Here is a 23,277-nt window from a genome sequence, read left to right on the forward strand (position 1 = left end):
CGCTGCGCCGTGCGCATGCGCGCTGCGGGGTTTCGGGCGGCCGCGTGTAGCCGGTGGGGGCCGCGCCGCGGGTGGCTGCGGGGCCGGGGTCCGCTCCCGTTCCCGCTTTGGCCGCGGCTGCACCGCCAGCCTTTCCCCGGCTCTCCTCCGCTGCGGAGAGGCTTGGCAGCCCTCGCCGGGCGCGCTCAGGCCCGCCTAGGGACGGGTTGCTGTGAGCCTCCTCTCCCCGCGCCCCCCGGGCCCTGCCGGAGATGTCTGGGGCGCGGGAGAAGAAGCGGGCCAAGAAGATGAGGAATCAGCCGGCCAGCGTCACCCTTCCCGCAGAGCCGGGGCCCTTCCCCGGCGGCGGCGGGGGCAGAGCCTGCCCACCTCCAGGTACGGCTGGGGAGGGGGTTCCCCCTACCCAGGGACGGGGTGGGTGACAGCCGAGAGGGTGCACCCCCCCGGGGCTGGGTCCCCCCCCCCCCTCCCCGGGGCTGGGTCGTGTCCCCCCCCCCCCCCCGGGGCTGGGTCCCCGTCCCGTCCCCCCCCCGGGACTGGGTCCCCCCCCCCGTCCCCCCCGTCCCCCCCCCGGGCTGGGTGCCATCCCCCCTTCCCCTCGGGGTGGGTGTCCCTGTCTCCTCAGCCCCGGGGCCTCGTCCCCAGCCGTTGGGTGCTTTAGCCCTGGTTCTGCCCTGCATCTCGTCAGCGTGCGCTTCTCTGCAATCACCCCTTTGATTACACGACAAATCCCTACCCACCCGCTGGGGTTTCTAGTCTTAAAATTAATTTAGGCGTTTTACCACATCCAGTGATCTCTCTTCTCTTTCGGTCAGACCTAGGAGCCCCAGGAGGAGCTGGTTTAGCCTGCTGGCCCTATGATAAATGTGCTGGTTTTCCATCCGATCAGCATGCCCAGCCAATTTGCCTTCTGGGGCTTGTGGCTTCTGTATCTATAGGAGAGTATTGGCAGGAGGCAGCAAGGCGTTCCCCTAAAATGGCAGTGTTGCTAGGTCATTGCTGGAGCATTTTGTACGCAGGTGACCTTTAAGACTGAAAGAATCCGTCAACCTGTATGCCAGATGCTTTTTTCATTGACCTGCATCTTGTGTGCTACAGGCGGACTTTGATTTCACACCCTCCAGCCTCTCCCCAGTTTCATTTTTTTATTTTGTTACCTATGTTATTTCTGGGGGGAAAATAAAAGCATACATAAGAGCAGGGCCTGTTACTGTGAGGCCTTCAGAAGCTGACAAATTGCATCTTTGTGGTTGAACAAAAAAATGCTTAAGTGTCACTGTGTGTTTAGGTGATTGAAGAGTTCCTAGGCAGACAGAATGACGTAGCAAATTATAGACAGCCCTGTCTGAAGATTTTGGAATATCATTACCAGAGTACTTCCAGATTAAACACATTTTTTCTACCTTTATTTGTAACAAGGAACTTCTAAGATTACATGGTTATGCTTTTCTGTCCTGTTAAATAGCATGCATTTTCATCCATATAACATTCTTTTGTAGTGTTAGTTGGTATCTCGGTTTTATAGGGCTGTTTCATAGGAAAGAAAAAAAGTATAAATAGGAGTTAGAAAACAATGGATTTACATAGTACCTGAAATAATTTAATTTTTCTTTAGGTATTAAGTCAGTCACTGTCTTTTGAAACTCTTCCATCTTCTGATTAAAATGTTTAGCTCCTCCATTCTTAGGCAAACTTGATAGTGAAAGAGTGTGTTTGTGGTATGAGTTAATTGCTGTCCAGTTACCCTTGCACAATTGAGTTGGGCTGTAGGTCTACAGATTTGCTTACTGAGGCAGCATCCATCCCTCTCTCCCAGCTATTTCCTTCTCACCTTTACCTCGCTGTCTGGACAGCGCTTCTCTCAGCCATGTGGAGAACCCAGATCAGAGAGTTATTCCATGTAAAAACTATTTTTTCATCTGAATTAGTGCAGTTCTGCATGATGTGTGGTTGCGTCAAGGCTGCAACAGCATTGCTGCTGAACATAAAACTTAAGCTTTATGCTTATTTGAAATGGAAAAAGGAAGTTCTTTGCCGTTTTAAATTCACATCAATTGATGCTGCAGGAGGTAGATCTGCTCCTGGCTGTTCCTCATGCCAATGGTAGCATTTTTGGGACAATGGGGTAGGCTTGTTTAAGAAGCTCATCAACCTGAAAACTGATTTTTTTTAAATCTGTTGCCCCACTTCTCTGGACACACAGGTTGATTTTCACTAGAGAAGCTCCCTGAACTGTATGGCCTCATGTTCCCTCAAGCACTCATGATGATGCAGGTGGAGTGGTGGGAGTGGCTGGCTGGGCCCTTTCTAGTCCGGTTGTCCAGCAGGAGCTGCCTGAGAACTGTATCTGAAGTTGTACTAGAAACCCTAAGGAAGACTGAACTGAATAGGTTGAATATAAACAGATCTTTAAGTATGGAGTTGTAGGCCCTCTTAAACTTGAAGTATTGTTAGGTGCTTATCACTCTTGAAAAGTATTCCTATACCTTAGGAAGCTTACTGTAGACTTTATTTAATTTCAATATTGATTTAAATGCTTGTACCAGAAAAGTAACTTACTGCACCAACATACATGTATCATGCTTACCTTATTTATTGCTGTAACAGAAATACATGTAAGTGAGACAAGAACACATTTGCTTAGGGGGAAAAAATCAAGGGGCAAGAGGGAAAAATACAAACTTTTCTTGTTTAGTGCTAAAATTCTGACTAGACAGTAGTAAAAATCACTACTGATATTGCATAGACTTTATTTATTTATTTATTTATTGCATAGACAAAGATTTTAGTCAGATCTTTCCTGTTGGATCTGATGGAGTATTGAAGACAAAGTCTGGATTGGATACCATTTTCAGAATGTACAAAAGTTATTTAGTCTACTGTAGGCTTGCTGCAGGACAGTGCAAAAATTTTATTTCTTCATATAAAAAAGAACTTAATTCTTCTGATTACTTTTGCAGGCCTATATATAGGTATATATATATAAAAGAGGAGGAATGTGCAATGCAATCTTACGAGGAAAAACTGTGGTTAGTTATCAGTTACTCAGACTGCTTTGCATTTCTATTAACTCTTTTTATCTCTAAACCCTGCAGGAGATGTTTGTTCAGAGCAGCAGTATCATCAGCAGAAATTTTTGAATCAGTCATCTGGGCCTTCTTACAGGAAAGACCAATATTTTGCAAAAGGACAAAACAGAGGAGAGAGAGGCAGAGGAAGAGGGGGATGGCAAGGAGGACGTCAGAGTATTTCTGAGGAAATGCCAAAATACATAACAGGTTAGTATATAAGAAAAAGGTCATGATTTTTATGTCCTGGGCAACTTGCAGGTGATTGTTTGCTGTCTGTCTTTGTTTTTGTTCAGGAGCAAAAATTAGAACTGATGCTATGTTCTTCTGTTTTTCGTCATTTTCTCCAAAATTTAGTAGTAGTTGTATACTGGAATGAATGACCAGCTGTTGTTTAATGAGTCCTTTCAGACCTCTGGGTTGAAAAGTTGTATTTAATTGTAATGAGGAATGTGCATTTTGGTTTCTCTTTGCCAGCAAAATGAGAACTGACAGCCATCTGCTTTTAATACAGCTAGTGAAACTGTTTTTCCCCGTGATGTGAGCTAAAGACAACTTTTCATCTAACAGAACATTTATTTAGGAGAGCAGATTAGCTTTCCAAAGTGTGGTGTTACTGTGATAGTAGATACGCTTCCATAAGCAGAAAACAAGATCAACCTCTGGATTTTATTTGATCATTTTAAAACAGTCTGTAATATGATTACTGCTTCCCTTTTTTTCCATGCAGATTTTTTTTCAGCTCTCTGAATACCATCTGAAAAGATCGCTGCTTAATTTCATCAAGAAGTACTTAATGCTAATAGTTTTTTTTGCATTAATTTTGCATTATTTGCGTAAATTGTTGGTTATATCATGGCTTTTGAATTCATTCATGTATAAGTATTTGCTTCACCATATCTGTAAGCTTCAGAATATCTAAATAATTGAATTTTCTTTAATAATAGTATACAGTATTTGCTTTTATCTCAAAAACTTATGAGACCAATGTACTAGGAATACTCTACTGGAATTCAGTAATTTACGTGCAGTGTTCCCCTTTGATTTTTGCCGTTTATCATGCTCTAATGCAGTTCTTTTCATTCCAGTTTCTACCTTTGCTCAAGCTCGTGCTGCTGAGATCAATGCCATGTTGAAAGCAGTTGCACAGAAGTCTTCAAACTCTCTAGTTTTCCAGACTCTACCTAGGCACATGCGAAGGCGAGCTATGAGTCACAATATTAAACGCCTACCCAGACGGCTCCAAGAGATTGCCAGGAAAGAGGTATAAGTGCGTTTTATAGTATTTGATAAACTATATAGTGAGCATAGCTAAGGCATAGTGTTCAGCTGTACATTTATTAATGTTCAGACCTGAGTTTATCTGCAAAACTTCCCTAAAGGTTCTCAAACTTTGACTGACATTTGGATTCAAAATGCAGGAACACCTCAGTTTTAGATGGTAGCTCAAGTAGATGTCACTAACACTTGGATTTGTGATTATTGGATGTCTTAAGAAGTTATTAGAGTAGTGATGATAAAAGGGTCCACTGCAGGAGGGGTTTATTGTCAGCTCTTCCTTGGTGAGCTTACAAAGGACACCCTAAGAATTTTTTTATGTTTTATAGTCCCTGTTTATTTCTACCACTTCTCTTCACAAAAAGACGAATCAAACGTTGAGACTGTTGATCCTTCCTCTCTAGCCATGCACTCACCCATAATAATTCAGACCTTAACTAGGTATTTATCAAGAATTTGGTCAAGACATCACCACAGTCCTTTCTTGTTCGCTTTCTACATGTTGTAGAACCCTTAGAGTCCTACCCGACAGTCTGAGAGTCCATACTGCTTCTGTACCAGCTCAAATCTCGTGGTGTTCCTAATGTCATATTCATTTGATCATGTGGATATATTGAAGTTGGGCAAAACCTTCACACAGGAAGCAGCAGATCTTACTGTTCACTAGTAGGTTTCTGAATGTGTGGGGATTTTGGTTTACCTATGGGTTCCAGTAAAACCTTGATGCACTTGTGTGGATGGGGCTTGTGTATAAAGTTCCAGAATGTTAGTTAGCCTCAAGAATTATGGAGAACTAACATCAGAATACAGTATAACTTAATGCTAGTGCTTCCTGTATGCTTATATATGTCAGCATTTTTCTTCTACAGAAGTTTGTCCTTTTGAGGTTTACTTCGATATCCTCTCTTTTAAAAACAGGCAGAGAAAGCTGTACATCAGAAAAAAGAACAGTCAAAGACTAAATGCCGCAAAGCTAGAAGGCGCCACATAAATTTGGTAGCAGAGTTTAATCGCAGGCAAAGAAAGAATATTTGGCTGGAGACCCATATTTGGCATGCAAAGAGATTTCATATGGCAAAGAAATGGGGATACTGTTTGGGAAATAGCCCTACGGAGAAGAGCTACAGGGCTTGTTACCGCGCCATGGCAAAACACTGCCTTCTTCAGGTACCAGTCTATTTTCTTTGTTATTTTTACATCAGTTTCCTTTGTTATTTTGCCAAGGTGCAGTAATCAACTATTCAGTTATAAGGAATATTTCCGTCTCTTTGAAGTACTTTTGTGTCAGCTGTTAGTAACTGCTAAGTACGAAAGGAGTGATTTCATAATTGTGATGAAGGGTGGTGAGTATCAGAGGGAAGGAGATGAACCATTAAAAGAGTTTTATGGTAACTATGACTGAAATACACAACAGTTTCAGTCTTCTCAAGAGCTAAGAGGTGAAGAGAATGCCTGCATCGTCTTCATGAGCAGGATGCTAGTGAAGACAGGGGCTTTGTTCCATGTCCTTCTTGGTCTGTTGGTTTGAGAGGCAGGTTGGCTGTCAAATGAGAGGAATGCCTGACAGCTCTTCTATAACTAGAGATTTTAAGTTAAAAAAGAAAACTCATTTCTCTTTGAGATGAATTTTAGTGAATAAAAAATGAGTATTTTGGGGTAAATTGTGAAGCTCTGTCTGGTCCTTCCTTGCCAGGGTCACTTTCAAGAGTTATTCTCATTTTACCGCTATCCTGTTGTTTCAGGACCTATCATATTATTGTTGCCTGGAGTTGACTGGTAAAGAGAATGAGCTTCTGAAGCCTCTTGCTCGAATATGTAGCATTGAGACAGGTAAGATTTATGTAGTTCAAAATTAAGTTAAGATACTGAATAGACTAAAGGATGACCCATCTTTTTCCTTTTTTTAATACCCAGCCAATCTCAATAGTAGTAACAGTTGATACTGGGCTGTGGTTTTTCGTTGAAAAACATAACTAAAATGTCTCATACTAGGACCAGACATTCTGATTTTCAGTTGCTTGTTAATAAACTAATTGTGATACAGGATTAGCAGAATTAATTTTTTTTTTTCTTTTAAGCAGGAGATTTTTTTGTTTTTCAATAAGTATCTTCTTCTTTAGGATTAACATTTGAAGAGGCTAGTTGTCTATCTGGAAGATTTGAGGGTTCCCTGAATCTTTACCAAGCAGATCGTTATCCTGAGGGTATGCTTGGTCCTGTTACATTCATTTGGAAACCCAGGGATGGGTCTGAAAACAGGCAGTTGTGGATCTGGGTACATCCAGCTCTCAAACAGGTATTTTTTTCTGTATAGTTTAACTCTGATTTCTTTAAAAACGTACAATACATAATACTGAAGATACCTTCTGAAAAGTGTGGAAGAGCTGGGTATGATATATGGCTTTAGGAACTGGAAGTTGGAAGACTGTTTCCACTCTAACAATATTTATATTCTACAGCTTGTTTTTATAAAGCTTGTACAGAAGGTGCATGCCTCTGAGATTTTTTTAGTGTTTGAGCTTGTTAAATGTTTTCTAGTGTCACTTGCTTAAGGATACATTTGTAATATGTTGTTGCTTGATTCGCATCCTTCCTACTGGCACACCCAACAGGTTAAGTTTAGTCTCATCACAGATAATCCTGATCTGGTACTTAGCTATGAACTTTAAAAATATAAAAATAAAAAAAAAAAAGTAAAATTTTGGGTAGTAGCAATTTTTCTTACATTAATTTGAGCGAGAATAAATTCTTAGCAACATTCAGTATTACTTTCAGCTCTTGCTAGCCAGCCCTGGACTCCAGCAGAATGAAGTTTATTCCCTTAAATTCATATAGGAAAATAAAATAGTAGAGTGTAATTCTTAAAACTGTATTTAAGCTTTGCAATGCACTGCTTATTATCGTAATCCAAACTTTTCATGTTTCTTAAGGACATATTGAGAGAGTTAAAAACAATATTTCAGTGTTCAGAACTTGAGGAAATCTATATTCCTGAGCCTGTTACAACATCAATTCAAGAGCAAAAACAAACGGATATTGTTCCAAGCCTTGGCAAGAAAAGGAAGATGGAAGATAAAGAAGGAGAAAAAGCTGTGCCAGTGAAAAAAATAATTGGTGATGGCACTAGAGATGCATTCCAGTCCTACTCTTGGATCTCACAGACTACTGGCATTGTGATCAGGTTTGTTTATAGCAGAGTCAGAAACCATGACCCTTAACCACTTAATATAGCTGAATTCTCGCTTAGCAGTACTGGGGAAAAATATTGTATGTTGTATGATTGCAAATTCACCTGAAATTTTCTTCTGTTTCAGTGACAGAACCATGGAGATTCTCAGATATCGGCTGATTGGCCCATTATCACACTCTGTCCTTACAGAGACCTTGAAAGCTGCTTCTCTCCAAACAGTAAGGAAATTGGCAGTTTGGATATTACTGTAATTTTGATAAGGTTTCTAGAATGTGCAAGCTTTTTGTTGCTAGAAGGAGTTATAAACTATCTGGCCTTCCTTATTATAAAGTCTAACCTATGTATTTCTACTCTGTTAGCTTCTCTATATTGAACCTCTTGACTAATGCTAATCTCAGGAAGAACCCCTATCTGGATTTTAAGCCAGGATAGGAAGAAAATAGAAACAATGGTGCTGTTGAGTAGGGCTGTGTAGTTTGTGCTGTAGTGACGTATTCTGCTGAGAGGTCCAGAATAATTTATATTCTCTTTGACAAACCATAGGTCATATCTCTAAGCAAAGGGCTAGAGCACCTAGAGCTAAAGGATGAGACATGTAAGGTATAGAAAACTTCTGCGTTTTCAGTCAAATGTGCAGTTTCTCCAGGATTTAGTATTTTGTCCATCTCTTGACAGGTAGCATCACTGTGATTTTAAGGGTTGTTTTTTTTGTTACTTGCACCAAAGATGACGAGGCCATGAAATCTCTGGCTTTTTGTAGGAAATAATTAATGACAGAATTAGGAAGCATTGTGGATTGCTTTGTTAATTTTTGGAACACAGGTTAAACTGAACAGCTTATTGGGGATTACTGTAAAGTGGAGTATAGGAATAGACCGCATCAGGAAAAAAATTTTGGTTTGAAACTTGAAGAGGAAGAAAGCAAACATAGTGGTTAAGGCAAAATAAGAGTGAATTCATACTGGTAGCAAATACTGAATAACCACTTGAGTTTAATTAGTTGTGTTGTTTTCCAGGAGATGGCAGATTCAGAGACAGGACTGAATAACTGGTGGGTAGAAAACTGCAAGGACTCTGAAAAAGTATCGCTTCATCAATGTCAAAGTGCTATCTTTGAGCTATTAGAAGGTATTTGGGCATATGGGTGCTATGGGAGGAAAGGGAAACTCTTAAACTCTAGTAGTCAAAACTGGCATACTAATAAGTTGACTTCAGTTTGGAAATGCTTATTTTTTTCTTGATCAAGAGAGTGATGCCGTTGAGCATGTGCTTAGGTAATTACTGTGGCACATCAAAGACTCAGGAGGTGTTACATTAAGTTTTTTAAAGGGAATTTTAATCCTCTGTATAGTCCAAACTCTCAATGTATAAACTGAATCTTGTTTCTTATCTTCATGAACTTAGATTTGAGATTGCTGGAGGGATACAGTCTGAGATACACTCACACTCTCTCCCCCCGTACACACCAAATTAAGGCAATAAGTTGTACCATACCTCCACAGATAAAATGGTAGGCTCCTACCCAAAGTAAAAGTGTTACACCTTGCTTTATATTTTTGTTTCTGATAAATAGTTGTTTATTTGGCTGAGTTGTAAAATACCCTAAAGTTAACAACATCTTCTCACTTTCTAGCGCTGAAGCGGGTAAGGAGCTGGCTTTGGTAGATCTCACACTATACTTGAGCTATCCAATGTGAGGCAGTTAAGTAGAGATGAGGTAAAACTTCAAAAACGTTTTTCAATTTCATTTCTTTAGAAGACAACTGTAAGACAAAGGTTGGTTGTTCTTTAAGAGATGGCTCTTTAAGATATTTACCAAATGCAAAGAATTAATTGAGTATGTAAGTTGTGAGAGTGATCTCCCTTCTATGCTAAGCACAAATGTAATTGCAAACTAAGTCTTACACTGCTATTGTTGTCTTTTGTTATTGGACACTTAACAAGCATTGGTGAGTTTTCAAAGCACATTAATTTGAGTACTCTGGATTGCTTCTCTGGCTTATAGTGGTATCACATCCTGCAGGCAAAAATGCACAAAATGGTGCAGAAAAGATCACAACTTAATTGGTAGTTTCATGGCAATGTTCATCTGTGTATTTTTAAAGGGATAAGTTCACCATCAGAAATGCCACCAGGTACAATACTGGGCCTCACTGTTGGAGATCCTCGAGTCAATTTGCCAAAAAAGAAGACAAAAGCTGTGCCAGACTTTGAAAAATATCAAGGTAAAATGCCTTGCTTATATTATGCTTCTCCTGGAACTGCCAAAGGCAAGAGATGCAGTTGCTCTCAACACTTTTTTTTTTTTTTTTCCATTTACTGTCATCTCCTGATTGTGTCTTGCTGTTTTCCTCTACAGTTTGCTTTCAGAATGTTTCCTTCCCCTTTCCACAGCCCCTGGCAGAACAGAAACAGCTTAAAAGTTGCATAGGTTTTAGAACTGCAATTTTGAGGGAGGGACATGCACCAAAGCTGGTCTTGTGCTCAGTGGAAGCCTCTGTCTGACCATACAGATGATCCAGGTTCGAATCCTGGCAAGGCCAACCAGGTGCTAAAAGCTACTTCGTAAGTTTCTGTTTGGTGTTCAGGCTTCCTGATGCTGTTCCTGGTTTATAGCCATACAAGGATGAAAGTTGCGGTTCCACTGGAAAAAAATACCATCTCAAGATTAGCGTTTCAGGTGGCCAAGATGCTGGTTATGTTAAGAATGAAAAATGCATGACTTCTGAAACTTTCATTTCAGTGCTGACTTAGACAACGTTTCAGTGCAAAATTCAAAATCAGTTGGATGTGAATGTCCTTGAAAAATATGCAAGAGTATATGCAGTATATATGCAGTAGGGTTTGGAAGCGCCTACACAGCACTGTACGCAGTTAGGTTGACTGGACACAGACTGCTTCACCTAATACGAGAAACATAATAGCCAGTTAGCAAACAGTAGCAAATAGGACAAGTTGAAGGTTCCAGACACTTGAAAATACTTCATTTCCTTGATAGTGTGTTTGCAAGACACTAGAATAATCTAGTCTTACCTTTTTGCTTAAGTCATGTTGAACACCTATTTCAGTTACTGTCTTTCAGCTCTGCACAACTCTGTGTTACTTGGATTTTCTTACGTTCTCCTATCTACCCTCTGTATCTAGACAGCCTTTCTCTCCTGTAAATTAGTTCTGCTCAGCTAACTTTATCATCATTAATGTTCCTGTTGGAAGTGCTGCAGCATACATGACCTCTACTTTGGTTCCTTTCTGCTGAGAAGTAAGGTGAGCTATGTAGCACTTGTTTACAGATACGGGTTTGAGTTGGTAGAGGACTTAGCAACTACAAGAAGTAATTCAGCTCCCTTCATTCTGCTTGTCATGTCTGTGAAGATGTGTTCAAGAAAACAAGATCAGTGGAAGGCATCGAGGCATTGAAATGTCTCATAGTAGTTTCTCTCCCACTGCCAGAGCTGGTTATCCCTCAGGAAAGAGGGCCATGGTGAAGAGGTAATGATGTAAGAGAGGAAGTCAAGGGGAAGAAAATACCTATGCCTGTGTTCCTTTTGCTGGCTAGAAATGGCCTTTTGAGGTCTTTCTGCTTGGTGTTACCCTTCACTTGCAAAAATCTAAACCACAAACTTTCAGAACAGCTGGTGTTGCTTTCTGGTTCGTTTCTGAGCGTTGGATTATTTTTTTTTTTGTTTTCATCATGAAATTAAAACTCTGTGTGTCCTCTCTGACTTTTATTCAGGAGAGAGAGAAGGTTCTTGCTCAGCTAGCAAGAAAAGGTAAACTGTGATACCTTCTAATTTAGGTTCTGCTAAAGAACTTGATGTTACAACAGTACTAAACAAGTTGAGTAGGCAGAAAGACGAAAGAAGACAGAGAATACATCTGTCTTCTAGTAGAAAATCAAAAGGACATCATGGTAAGGGAGTAGAAGCAGTTAAAGAGAGAACAGGAGGGACTAATGGTTCAGCAGGGCTGCTGTTTTCTACTTTGCCCACTTGAGTGACTTCCTAATGCTGTGTAGGAAGAGTTACAGGATCATTCACAATCTCCTGCATACTCATTACAAGTGCAGTGGGGGAATCCTGTGACTTGGTAGCTCATCTCTCCAACCTGAGGAACTCAAGGCTGAGGTCTGACACATTCCTGTCTCCATTGTTGAGTATTCTTAGGTGTTAGTTGGAAAGGGAGGTGTCATGGTTTAACTCTGGCTGGCGACTAAGCACCATGCAGCTGCTTGCTCACTCCCCCCATGGTGGGGTGGGAGAGAGGATTGGAAGAGTAAAAGTGAGAAAATGGGTGGGTTGAGATAAAGACAGTTTAATAGGTAAAGCAAAAGCCGCACACGCAAGCAAAGCAAAACAAGGAATGCATTCACCACTTGCCATGGGCAGGCAGGTGTTCAGCCATCCCCAGGAGAGCAGGGCTCTATCACGCATAACAGTTACTCGGGCAGACAAACGCCATCACTCTGAACGTCCCCTACTTCCTTCTTCCCCTAGCTTATATATACTCAGCATGACATATGGTATGGAATATCCCTTTGACTAGTTTAGTCAGCTGTCCTGGTTCTGTCCTCCTAATTTCTTGTGCCATTCCAGCCTTCTCACTGGCTGGGCCTCAGAAACTGAAAAGTCCTTGACTTAATATAAACATCGCCCAGCAACAACCAAAACCATCAGTGTGCCATCAGCATTGTATTCCCACCAAATCCCAAACACAGCACGGCACCAGCTACTGAGAAGAAAATTAACTCTGTCCCAGCTGAAACCAGGACAGGAGGCTATTGTTACTCTCCAAAGACTGTTGTTCTTAACCTGATTTTATAGTTGACTGTGACAGCTACTGCCTGTGCTGTATCTCTGCCTTAATAGGCCACCTTGCTCAAGTAGTTAAAAGCAGAGAAGTTACTTTTTTTTTAAATACTTCTAGAAATTCAACCCATGTTAGATTATTAAGCTCAGATGCTTTTATAATTTTCTAGTTGGGGAAAACATTCAAGTGCATTTAATTATCAGTGGTTTTGAAAGAAAAAGTAAAATTCCATATGTGTAAATAAAAGGAAGCCTAGACACAACGAGTTATTGTGCAGAATGCATTTTATGTCTAATCTGTTCTCTTTATGCAAGCATTATACTTTCTTTCCACTATTTGCTGTTTCAGGACCCATTATAAGGTCTTCCTGTATTCTGTCAGCTTAGTTTGTAATCTTGGAGTGTGGGGTCTTGTTGCATATTTTACTGCCTCTATACACCACTTCGATTTATTGCTTTTTCCTATAAGCCTCCTTGATTGCCTGGAAGGCTTGCAGGAGTTAAAAAAAATCAGTTAAATATCTGAAGAACATTTTGAAGGCTGCTCAGTGCAAAAGAATCACCTCTGAAGAAGTCTGTAAGCCACAAGTGGCTAGGAACTGGCAGAGTGAGGAAACGCAATGCTACATGCTGATTCTAGCGTTGTATGCTTCCCCTGGAGCTGTTATTGGCCACATTTGAAGACAGATTACTGACATAGCCAACAAGAATCTGATCAGAAGCAACGTGTTCCCAAAGATTAATCTGGTTTGATTTAGTATTTTAGCCAGCATTTTTCCAATCAGTTCTGTCCTCTCATTTTACTGGTTCGTTTGTCAAGGGTAACCCAGGAATGGAGACTGTCCTTCGGTTTTGTGAAGGGCCATTTGTTTAACCAAAAAAGGAAGGAATTTAATCATGGCATATAGTATACATCACTACAGCAATAGTATTACCAAGATTTCCACAGTAACACCCACCCAATAAGAACACTTCTCTAAGATCTGTAATTCCATTTGTGTGGTATTAATTTGCCCCTTCTGTAAGAATAAATCTTTTTACAAGCCATAGAACTACAAAAACTTTCTGAGCCTTGGTTTTGATATAACATTACTCAGATGTCGTCATACGGTGAGATGATCTTTATTTAAGAAATGTTAGTAATCATTCATTTGCCTTAATGACGTGTTGACTGAGCAATAAAAAGGAACTTTTGCTGTTTTCCCACACTTTTTCTACCTTTTTGCTTCCTAGACATTCAAATACTACTAGGATTAGTATTAGTAAGATTGAAATGGCACTGTGTATGTTAGTAGATTCTATATGTGCTTTAGCCTCTCTTGTTCTTTAATGTTGTATGAAAGCTAACTGATTTTTTTAGGAAATCTTTACTAACTTAAAGATGCATGTTTGTCAAATGAGTGAATAGTTTAGGTAAGTTACAGCCACGTCTTTGCTTGTGGATTGTCATACATGCAATGTGTGAAATGGTACGCATCTGTCCTTATCCCTTCTTTTTTTCCAAATGCTGTTCTAAGATATGCCTGTGTAGTTTTTTTCCCTGTAACATACTAACAAATGAAATGTAATATCAGCCTCTTCCAGTTACTCTCACTCTGAATGCATATATGCATGTGTACAAGCCATGTGTTACAGACATGTGCTGATGGGATTTAATCAAAGAACTGTCCTCATTTCTTCAGGCTGGGGGATAGAAAGTTTGTGAATAAATTACTTTTCACTGCCTTCTCAGCAGGTTTATGCCTTCTGGAAGTAAAGACTCCCAAGAAGCAGTCAGTGCTTGCATGACTGCAAATTAGTTCTATTCTTTCCTCCATTTTAAAGTACACTTTCAACATTTTGATGTGCTTTTCCTGTCTTCTATGGGAGAATGCAAATTCCACTGCTTTAAAAACTACTCAACATGGAATATGGTGGAGCTTTTAAACAATCAGTGTATGAGAAACATAGAAGGAGAATGTGTCATGAAAGATAAGTGAGCTCAAGTTCCTTCTGCAGACACGCAGCCTGAATCCTTGCCTGTGAACACACCTCTTGCATCAGTTGTCCTGGTACCACGCGCCACTACACACATACGGGTCTGAACGAGCAGTGCTTACATTTCTAGTTTTTCTGCTATGCCCTCACAGAGGGAGGGAAAAATTTCAAATAGAAGAACTATTAGCTCTTAGGCCTGTCTTCTAAGACTGTTAAGATAATCAGCTACACAAATCAGAACAGCTTGAAATGGAACAAAACTTTCCTCTAGCTGCTTGTATTATCTAAGCACCAGCCATTAACACCAGTAGAAATAGGTAATGTGCTGATTGTCCCTGAGCTTTGTGTGCTTAGTAATCCAACTCCCTATTTCCTATACTACCTCTAACATCTGCTATCATCAGCAACTTATTCATCAGTAGGGTTATTTCCCCAGCAATCTTGGTGGGCTGAAGAAAACAGAAGAGAGGTAAGAAATAAGAGAACTGGTATGAAGATATGGGATTATGAGTTGAGTTATAGTGTGCTTAGTAGAGAAATTTAATTCTCCAAGTTCAGTGAGGATCAAGGAGAAAGAACATGCCAAGTGAGAGAAGTATATTTTAGGGTAGTGAGGGGGATATTGGATGTACTGTGGTGATGGAAAGAGGCTGACTTAAAAGGGCATTCTAAAGTGGAGGAAAAAAAAATATTAATGCCATTATAGAATATAGAAATTGTAAAAAAACTCCAAGAATATGACAAGGACAATCTGAACTGTGGTAATAGAAAGAAGTGGTAAAAAAACAATCAGAGAAAGTTACAGTGAATAATTTACCATTGAAGGAATTAGAACATTTAAGTACTTTAACATAAAGGGATTCTGGTGTTCACAAATGCTTTCTGTACAGAAGATGGAAAAGTCACTTTCCTTAACCTTATGTTTGCTTGTAAATATGTGCCCTTCTGCCTTGGTTATCTGTAAGAGTCAGGAAGGAATTCACCACCACCACTACATGGTTTTGTTGCTGTCTTTTTTTCCTCCTGCTTTTGAGGCATTGATACTTGCTGTATCTCCAGATAGAATGTGCTTTGCCTCTAGGAGTGTTGAGCTCTTAGTTTCTTGCTTGGGTTCCTGTCCTAAATCTTTGGTCTGAGAAGGAATTCTTCTAGCTGAATTGGCAGGGAATTGGCAAGGATTTCCTTTTTAGTTATATTGTTCTTGATTTAAAGGAATGCCACCCTAATCTGGTAATTTCTTTATAGTTTTTATGCCACCCTAATCTGGTAATTTCTTTATAGTTTTTCTCCCTCTCATGTAAATGTAACTCATCAGCAAGAATGTATAGCAAGTATCAGCTTAATAGCACTGTCAAACTGTCGGGAGTGCTGCTGTATTTAAGATTTCTTTTGAAGTATTTTGCAACTCTTAGTAATGGGGACATATTGAAGATTATAGCTTTTAAATGAATAATTATTGCAATTATATTCAGCAGTACCTATTGTATTGTTAGTACTACTGAATAATTCCTATCTTCTGTGCTTAAAGTCTTTGTCAACGTTAACTGGAAAAATCAGCTGAATCTTCTTTTGATAGATGAAGTGATTTAAAAAACAAAACCCAACACATTATGTTCCTTTAATATGTAAGACTTATAGATCACAGAATTAACAGCAGTCCCTGTAAGTTTTAATCGCAGAACTATTAATCAGTTCACTGTATTGTTTATTAGTAAGAATTATTTCACTTAAAATATGGATCGGCATGCATTACATACTGTACACAGAAGGCTTTTAATCGATAGATCACCAAAGGCAGGTATACATTTTCTCTGCTTTGGTTAGATTGCAAACTGAAGATGAGAGAGATTTATTTCATACTTCAACAATCAGTGTTAAAGTGTTACTTATCTTCAGTAATGCACGCAACTGTTGGTTTGTGTAGACATAAGCAAAGAATAGTCCCTTCCTTGAAGCACAGAGCCTGGAAAGATCTAGAGTGGGAAGCTAGTGCTAAATGAGTAGTTGCATGCTAGTCATATCCATAAAAATATTTCCTGTATGTACATTTCATAAAGGTCATCCTTGCTTCTCTTACAAGTTTACTTACAAAGCCTGAAATATATCAGTCTAATGCTGCTCTTTCTGATTTTTACCAAACCTGTTGAGCTGTGTGCTCTGCCTGAAAGGTCAAATGCCAGAATATTAAAGGTGGCTTGCTAAAGATGTAATTTACATTGCCAAACGTGATGTTATTTGTAATAAGAAATGTCTGTAAGAGAACACCATGTCAATGCTTCTAACACTAAGTCTTTCATATTTTGTATTTGGAAAACGTGATAGCAAAATACTCCAGAAGCAGTGATGCTTGTTAAGCTTTTAATAGTCTGTTTCCTTAGTTGTCTGCTTATTGTACTTACGGTAATGGAGTGGGTTTGGTAATTTGATTCTGAAGACACAAAAAATATTTGAATTTTGTTTGAAGGTTCTCTTCTTTTGTAGATAATGATAAAGTTAGGCAGCTGTACCTGGAGGGTGTACCTGTAGACTGTGCTCACAGCTTTATCTGGGACCAGGACATCTGTAAGAACGTCACTGAAAATAAAATCTCAGAGCAGGTAACTAAGAAGGTAGATTGCCATGAAGGAAATGGCTAATGGTCCATAGAGTCCATAGAACAGGACTCTTGAAACTTGTATAAATCCAAAAGCAGTAGTTTCCTAATGTCATAGTATCCAGCTGCTGAGTTGTTATTCTGTAGCCTTTGTGTAATGTTCTTGCACAACTATTCTTCATGATTCAATTAAAAGAAAACTTTTTTGGATTGTCTACGGGACTAAATAGCTGTATGTTTATTTGTCAGAAGGGTTTGGAGTTGGATTTCCTACATCCCCTTGACTCGTGCAGCAGGTAAAAGGGATGAAGTGGCACAGAGAGGCTGTGGCCATTCACTCCTCAGTCATAGCCAGGATAATTCTGACAAAAGAATCACAGAAGTTGGAAGGGAATAAATCCCTCTGATTCTGAACTGCAGCACACTCTGTTGTGGGTGTTCTGAGCAATAACCTGTAATTTGTAGGGAGCTTTAAATGTGCTGTTACAGGTTTGAAATCTCCTATCTTGACATTTCTGTTGACAATGGAGGAGCAACCCATAAAATGCATGGGTAAAAAGATGATTTAGTTGCAAGAGATGATAAACTTTCAGCACTATTGTAATAAAAAAGAGAAAATATTTTTATAGCAGAAACTTCTCTCTAATTATTCTTTATGAAAATTAGTTTTGTGCTCTTTCAAACAGGCTGATGTAGTGTAAAAAAGGCAGAGTATGTATAAAGTAGTACGCTAGTGCAGTTTTTGTCTATGACAGTGTTCTTCGTGCTGTCATGAAAGGTAATGTTTACCTTATGAAACACCTGATGCAGAAGGGATGTGTAAAGAGGCAGTCTGGTGGTCTATTTTTTTATAAATGTATTCTTAATGCGGTACAATGAGATAAAACAAGTGGTGATTGACAAAGCCTTGGAGCCAGCATGCTTTATATGAAACTGTTTTGTGACCAAATGTTCTTCTCATCTCCCTGGATGTAGTTCAGATTTTCTCCATGTATTGACAGACTGTCTGAAAGCACCTGTTCGGTCTAGTCTTTGTGCACAAATCTCTAAATATCAAGTTGCGATACTTGTTTTTCCTCCTTCATCTGTGCTGTATATTTTTGCTCTGAATTTCAGTACCTGCTCTCCGTCAAGGTCTGTGCAAGTAAGAAGGGGAGAAAAAGGGTGCTTAATACCCTTTTTTTTTTAAAAAAAAAACAAACAAACAACAAACCAACACATTTTTCATGTCTTGATGAAGGTCATTTCAAACATGTAGCATGTTACTAGTATATTTTTCCTACTTATAAGCTTACCTCTTCTCTGTATCTTGGAATAGTATCTGGAAGAGGGAGAAATGATTACTAACTTATGGGAAATGTCTCCTCCTTCTCAGGATTTAAACCATATGAGAGCTCAATTACTGGTACCTGGATCACACCTTGATTTGGGTCCTTCTGAATCTAAGATTCCTATACTGTTGGTGCAGCAGCCAGGGAAAATGGCTGGAGAAGATCGACCAGGATGGGGGAGTGGCTGGGATATCTATCTCCCAAAGGGCTGGGGCATGGCTTTCTGGATTCCTTTTGTAAGTTTTTTTTCATTGCACATTGCAAATAAATATGACAAATCATATAATTTGGTTCAAAATAATAGCTCTTAGAGAGTGTACTTCACATTGTGTAACCAATGCGCAATTATAAGATCAAAATCTCACTTTAGAAGAGGGTGTATGAACTGGTTGATGACAGAGGCTCGGTCTTAAAATCTTAAAAATAGATAATAGCTTTCCCTGTCTTCTGTTGGGTGTAACTGTGCCCACAGGGCAGTCTAAAGCATGAAATCAGAGTGGGGAGTAAGGAGAGAAAACTGATGCTATAGCTCTTTGGTTTTGTGTTTCTACAGGCACATGCCTCTAAAGAGAAACCATTTGGTGCCTGCTGGTAATCCATTTCAAGCTTGGCTATCTCCACCACTCTGTCAACAAATTGATAGCTTCTGGTTTGGGAGAAAGCTTGAAACACAAAGTTTGAGTTAGGCTTGAACGTTCCTCCGGTGCTGTTTGGAGCATCTGGCTGTGGATGTTTAGATGGCAGTTTTAATGTTTTTTTGCAGTTTAAATTTATGCTTTTGAGTGTGCAGGGGGATTAATTGCAGTGATACCTAATATACAGTTAAAATAAATTGGGCAGTGACTTCCTTGAAGTAATACGGCATTCTTGGCAATGTACGAGAACAGAGCCTGTGAAATTCTTTTCAGTTCTGTTGATGGTTTTTCAGAATTAAATATAAGAGCATGACTAACATTTTTGTTGAAAGGAGCATCTAGAACTCTGAAAACCATACTTAAGGTAATTGTTATGAAAGCTAAAGTGACAGATTTCCATTTTCTAAGGCAGTAGCTTCTGGAGCATTAATGTTTTGTTTCAGTTAGGAACCCGGAATCAGTACAAACACTGCTTTTTTGGGTTTTGGTTTTTATAACAGATATATCGAGGTGTACGAGTTGGTGGCTTGCAAGAGGCTTTAAAGCATTCTGAATATCAAAGAATACCTCACACTCCAAATGATTTCCCAGACTGCCAGGCAGGAATGCAGTTTGCCAAAGAACTGGAAACCAGTCTTCTTGAAAAATTCAAACGGTAATGTTAACTTAAAAATTGATTACAAAAAAGAAAAAAAATGGGTACTGCTTAAAATACTCCCTTAATTACCTGTTGTGTTTCTTTAGACTTGGACTTTATTGAGATCTTTCACTAGTTTTTTAAATCCTAGTGTATAAAAAAGAAAAGAATCCTAGATATATTTAACAGAAAAGCTCTGCTAAATAAGGCATAGAAATTAACTAAAACCTATTCCCAGAGGTATGCTCAGTTATGAGGCTATAACAAGCGTATATGAAAATAAAATAAAGCTATTTCAAGCTCCCCTAGCAGTAAGTGAGGGAAGAAGTAGGAGAAGGCAGAGGCAGAATATCAAAGTGTGTCCTAAATGTTAAAGAATAAAGTGAACAAAGAGGTATATTTCAGTGTCCAGCTTTTAAATACCGGGTATTCTGAAGTTTGCCTTCATTTTCACTGCAATAAACACAGAACTCTTAACCATGAGCATGTAGTAGCTGGAAGTGTCCTCTGCACCAGCTGGTGTTGGTTCCCCTTCCTGCTAGGAGGGGCGCGTAGGAGAAGTTCAGAGGAAAAGGTGGTGGTGGCAGTCACAGTTGATAGAAATACCCAGCATGGCTGAAAGGATATGGTACTCGGGGAATAGAGCAGTGTTGTCTAGAAGAATAACTAAACTTCTTGTTTGATGACATTACAAAGGGAATGCACAGTTAACTTTCTGTTCTAAGTACTTGGTTTTGAAAACAGAAAACATTATTAGACCAGCAGGACAAAGCAGACCACCTTTTGAAATGCTAAGGACTGAATAAAGGCCCATGAAACAAATATTCTTACCTACTTGATTTATCGTTTAGACGTCCACCGGCAAAAAGGGTAAATTATGTCAAGCTGGGCACTCTGTCCCCTTTCTTCTGTCCTTGGGGGCAGCTGACAAAGAACTGGGAAGGAAGAATGAAAGCTTCAGGAGAACTTTTACATCCTTCTTCCCCACACCCTGAGCGCTGTGCAACTGAAGGGCATAGCTTTTGTGACCCCGAAGCAGAAGTACTCAAAGAAGCATCCCCTGAGACTGGTGAGGTAGAGACTATGGAAGTAACAAGCTCCGAAGGGGTGCTAAAGACAGAGGATGTTACAGGCACCCAAAACTTTGGTGAGAGAGATGAAACTATGACAAGTGACTTCATTGTTCTCAGGTATGTCAAAGCGATGCGTGCATGTGAGGTGTTACTTCTTTATTGGGAGTTACTGAATTGGGGAAGGCAAGAGCTCGGCCTTGATTATTAGGATGAGAGAACTATTTGATCCAAGTACAGTGAGGAGAATAAACAGATCAGATTTTGCTGTTGAGTGGAAGTGCTTCTACTGCGTTTTCCCAGCAAACTTTGTGACTAGATGAAGTAAATATCTTAAATGTAATGCATTTGAGTTCAGTGTGGTTTTGGAGTTGACATATACTTTGTTTGCTTCCAAGTGGATGGAGCTTTTAGAAGCTCATGTTTGTGATTTTAAAACTGTTGCTGTGTAAATCAGCTTGCATTCTCTTTTCTAATACAATATCACAGGTGGTTCTTGCACTGCTTAATAAGGTCTATAAAGAAAATAGAGAATCCTCTGCATTCCAGTGCAACACATGAGGGCAGCAACAGTGTTTGTTAAGTGCTTGAATGCAGTCTTTCATTTTTGTGTTGTTGTCAGAGGAAGAAAACATTGGCAGTTCTGGGCTGCATTAATGACACTGAAGGTTTTAGAGCATTTGTGATTCAACAAATTTGGGGGGTTTATAACAAGTAATACCTCCTTCTGAAGAAATAGCCTTGTACATGAATTGCACTCGCCTGTGTGCTTTTTGTGCTACAAGTGATACAAATACTGGCTTGGAAGGTTACAAAAACCCCTAGGGCTTTTTTTAACTGTGTTCTTGTAAATATGTGGGATGCTGGATTTCTGTTGTACTACTTGTTAATAACTATCCTTGATGTTTATTTGTAAAAATTTTTAATAGGAGCGAAAAACTACTAATGCAGTTATCAGCCTGGTGCTATCCCACTGCTGGAAAAGATCGGCGTGTCCGCCTTGTTTCTCGACTGGGACAGAAGGAAATGACTGAAGATGTCTTTATGCCAATCTTGATGAGCTATCCAAGGGCTCTCGTATGGGTCACCTTGTCTCTCTTGAGAAAGGGGAACCCTGAATTACATGCCATGATTTGCATCCCAACAGAAGATGACTTGCTGCATCTAAGCAAAGACAAACTCTTCTGTGGTCCTCAGGAACCCAAACATTGTGACATATTCAAGCACAAGGTACAGAAATTAAAAGAGGAGAAGAAGAAGAAAAAGGATAACAGGAAGGCTCTAGAAGGTGACCCTCTGAATGTTCCAGATAAAGAAACAACTGAGGAGCATGAAGACCTCATTCTTGGTCTTTGGTCAGGTGCTCTTCCAGATGTTACTTCCCACTGCTCCAGAACTCTCTTGGGATATGTCACTCGAGGGGATTTTTCCTTGGCTGCGGGCTGTGGAGAAGCACTGGGGTTTGTTAGTTTGACAGGGTTGATTTATATGTTACACAGGCAGCCAGCAGATAAAAAAGGACTTGTTTTGTTAAGAACTCCAGCATCTTTACAGTACAGGTTTGCAAGACTTAATATTGAGGTTTAAATATCATTGCAGCACAGTAGAACACCAAAAATACCAAAGAATGCCTGTTTTGTCTTCCGTGGCCTTTCTGATATGTCTCAAATTTGAGGTGGTTCTGAGCCCAAACAACATCTTGAGGATTATGAAATAATTAAAAAGCTTTGTAGCATTATTCATGAAAATAACTAATGCATAAACAGACCTAGTATTACTTTTGATGTCTGCATTGCTAAGGATCTCTAACAGTAACGCATCCATTACCAGGGTCTGCTGTATCTGTAAAGAAGTATATGGTCAATTTTTCACCTCAGAGCAGTGGATGCTGTAACAATACACAGAAATTTTTGTATTGTCCTTTCAGAAATCTTTTGGTCAGATGGATTGTAAACTTTCCAGTGCACTTTCACACATAGGTAACCGCATGTGATCTGGACCCGTGTATATGGCAATTGGCTTCTCACGATTCTTCGTGTCTGAATATGTGTGGCTGCAGTGGAACAGAGCTAAGTAGAGAAACTAGCACAGAAAGCAGAAGGGTATTTACTGTGGTGGAGCATCTCTGTGCTTAAATGAAATGCAAATAAAATATAGCCCAGCTACATAATCTTGAATTATAGCAACTGGAGCTCTTAAATTGGAAAGTATAGCAATCTCTCTCTGTAGTCTGAGAGAGAAAAATATTTTTGAAAGGTAATAATCCTTTCAGATGCAATTTGCTGCTGGTGGGTCAGCATACATTTTTTGTTAATAATAGGGGATATTTTGGTTTCTTAAAAATGAGATTATTTCTGTATGGAATGTGCTAGGATTGAAGGTTTCTTCATGTTGCAGTATGGTTTATGGATGTTGTTCAAACAGCCATAAAACTTGTAAAGTATGCTAGAGAGGTGAAGGGAGAAAAGTGTTTGATTTGACTGGGGCAGTGTGGGTTGCCTGGTCGGTTTTGGTGGTGTTTGGGTTTTTTTTTAATGGTAGCCTTAAGCTTCTAGCCATTCTTGAGTTAAGCAGCTTGAAAACGAATTTACAGTGATAAACAGTAGTTCAGTAGCAGTGTAATACAAATATATGCCAGTTGGTAAAATTACCCTGAAATTATCGTGTACAAATAAAATGTAATCTATTCTTGA

At 39.6% G+C, this 23,277-nt stretch overlaps 1 protein-coding gene across 2 annotated transcripts; it reads left to right on the plus strand.

Annotated features, from left to right (window-relative positions):
- Positions 1 to 36: 36 nt before the first annotated feature.
- POP1 (POP1 homolog, ribonuclease P/MRP subunit) lies at positions 37 to 23,277 on the plus strand. Of its 2 annotated transcripts, none has more exons than XM_040587218.1 (15): positions 37 to 375; positions 3,096 to 3,278; positions 4,157 to 4,332; positions 5,265 to 5,513; positions 6,089 to 6,176; positions 6,467 to 6,642; positions 7,277 to 7,527; positions 7,661 to 7,754; positions 8,553 to 8,664; positions 9,642 to 9,761; positions 16,800 to 16,915; positions 18,287 to 18,478; positions 19,378 to 19,532; positions 20,366 to 20,704; positions 21,514 to 23,277. In XM_040587218.1, the coding sequence occupies exons 1-15, from the start codon at positions 252 to 254 to the stop codon at positions 22,169 to 22,171; spliced, it is 3,033 nt and encodes a 1,010-aa protein (XP_040443152.1). In that variant the 5' UTR covers positions 37 to 251; the 3' UTR covers positions 22,172 to 23,277. The 2 variants fall into 2 exon arrangements, with proteins under 2 accessions (XP_040443152.1, XP_040443153.1); XM_040587219.1 differs by having other exon boundaries at positions 7,310 to 7,527.

This window comes from Falco naumanni, chromosome 3 (genome assembly GCF_017639655.2).
Source record: "Falco naumanni isolate bFalNau1 chromosome 3, bFalNau1.pat, whole genome shotgun sequence".
Taxonomy (NCBI): Eukaryota; Metazoa; Chordata; class Aves; order Falconiformes; family Falconidae; genus Falco; species Falco naumanni.

Excerpts from the sequence above, each read along its gene's own strand:
- POP1 (XM_040587218.1), top strand. The coding sequence starts at position 252 with ATGTCTGGGGCGCGGGAGAAGAAGCGGGCCAAGAAGATGAGGAATCAG. Across the intron at positions 7,528-7,660 it reads ACTACTGGCATTGTGATCAG|TGACAGAACCATGGAGATTC; the intron begins GTTTGTTTATAG and ends CTTCTGTTTCAG. Across the intron at positions 9,762-16,799 it reads AGACTTTGAAAAATATCAAG|ATAATGATAAAGTTAGGCAG; the intron begins GTAAAATGCCTT and ends CTTCTTTTGTAG.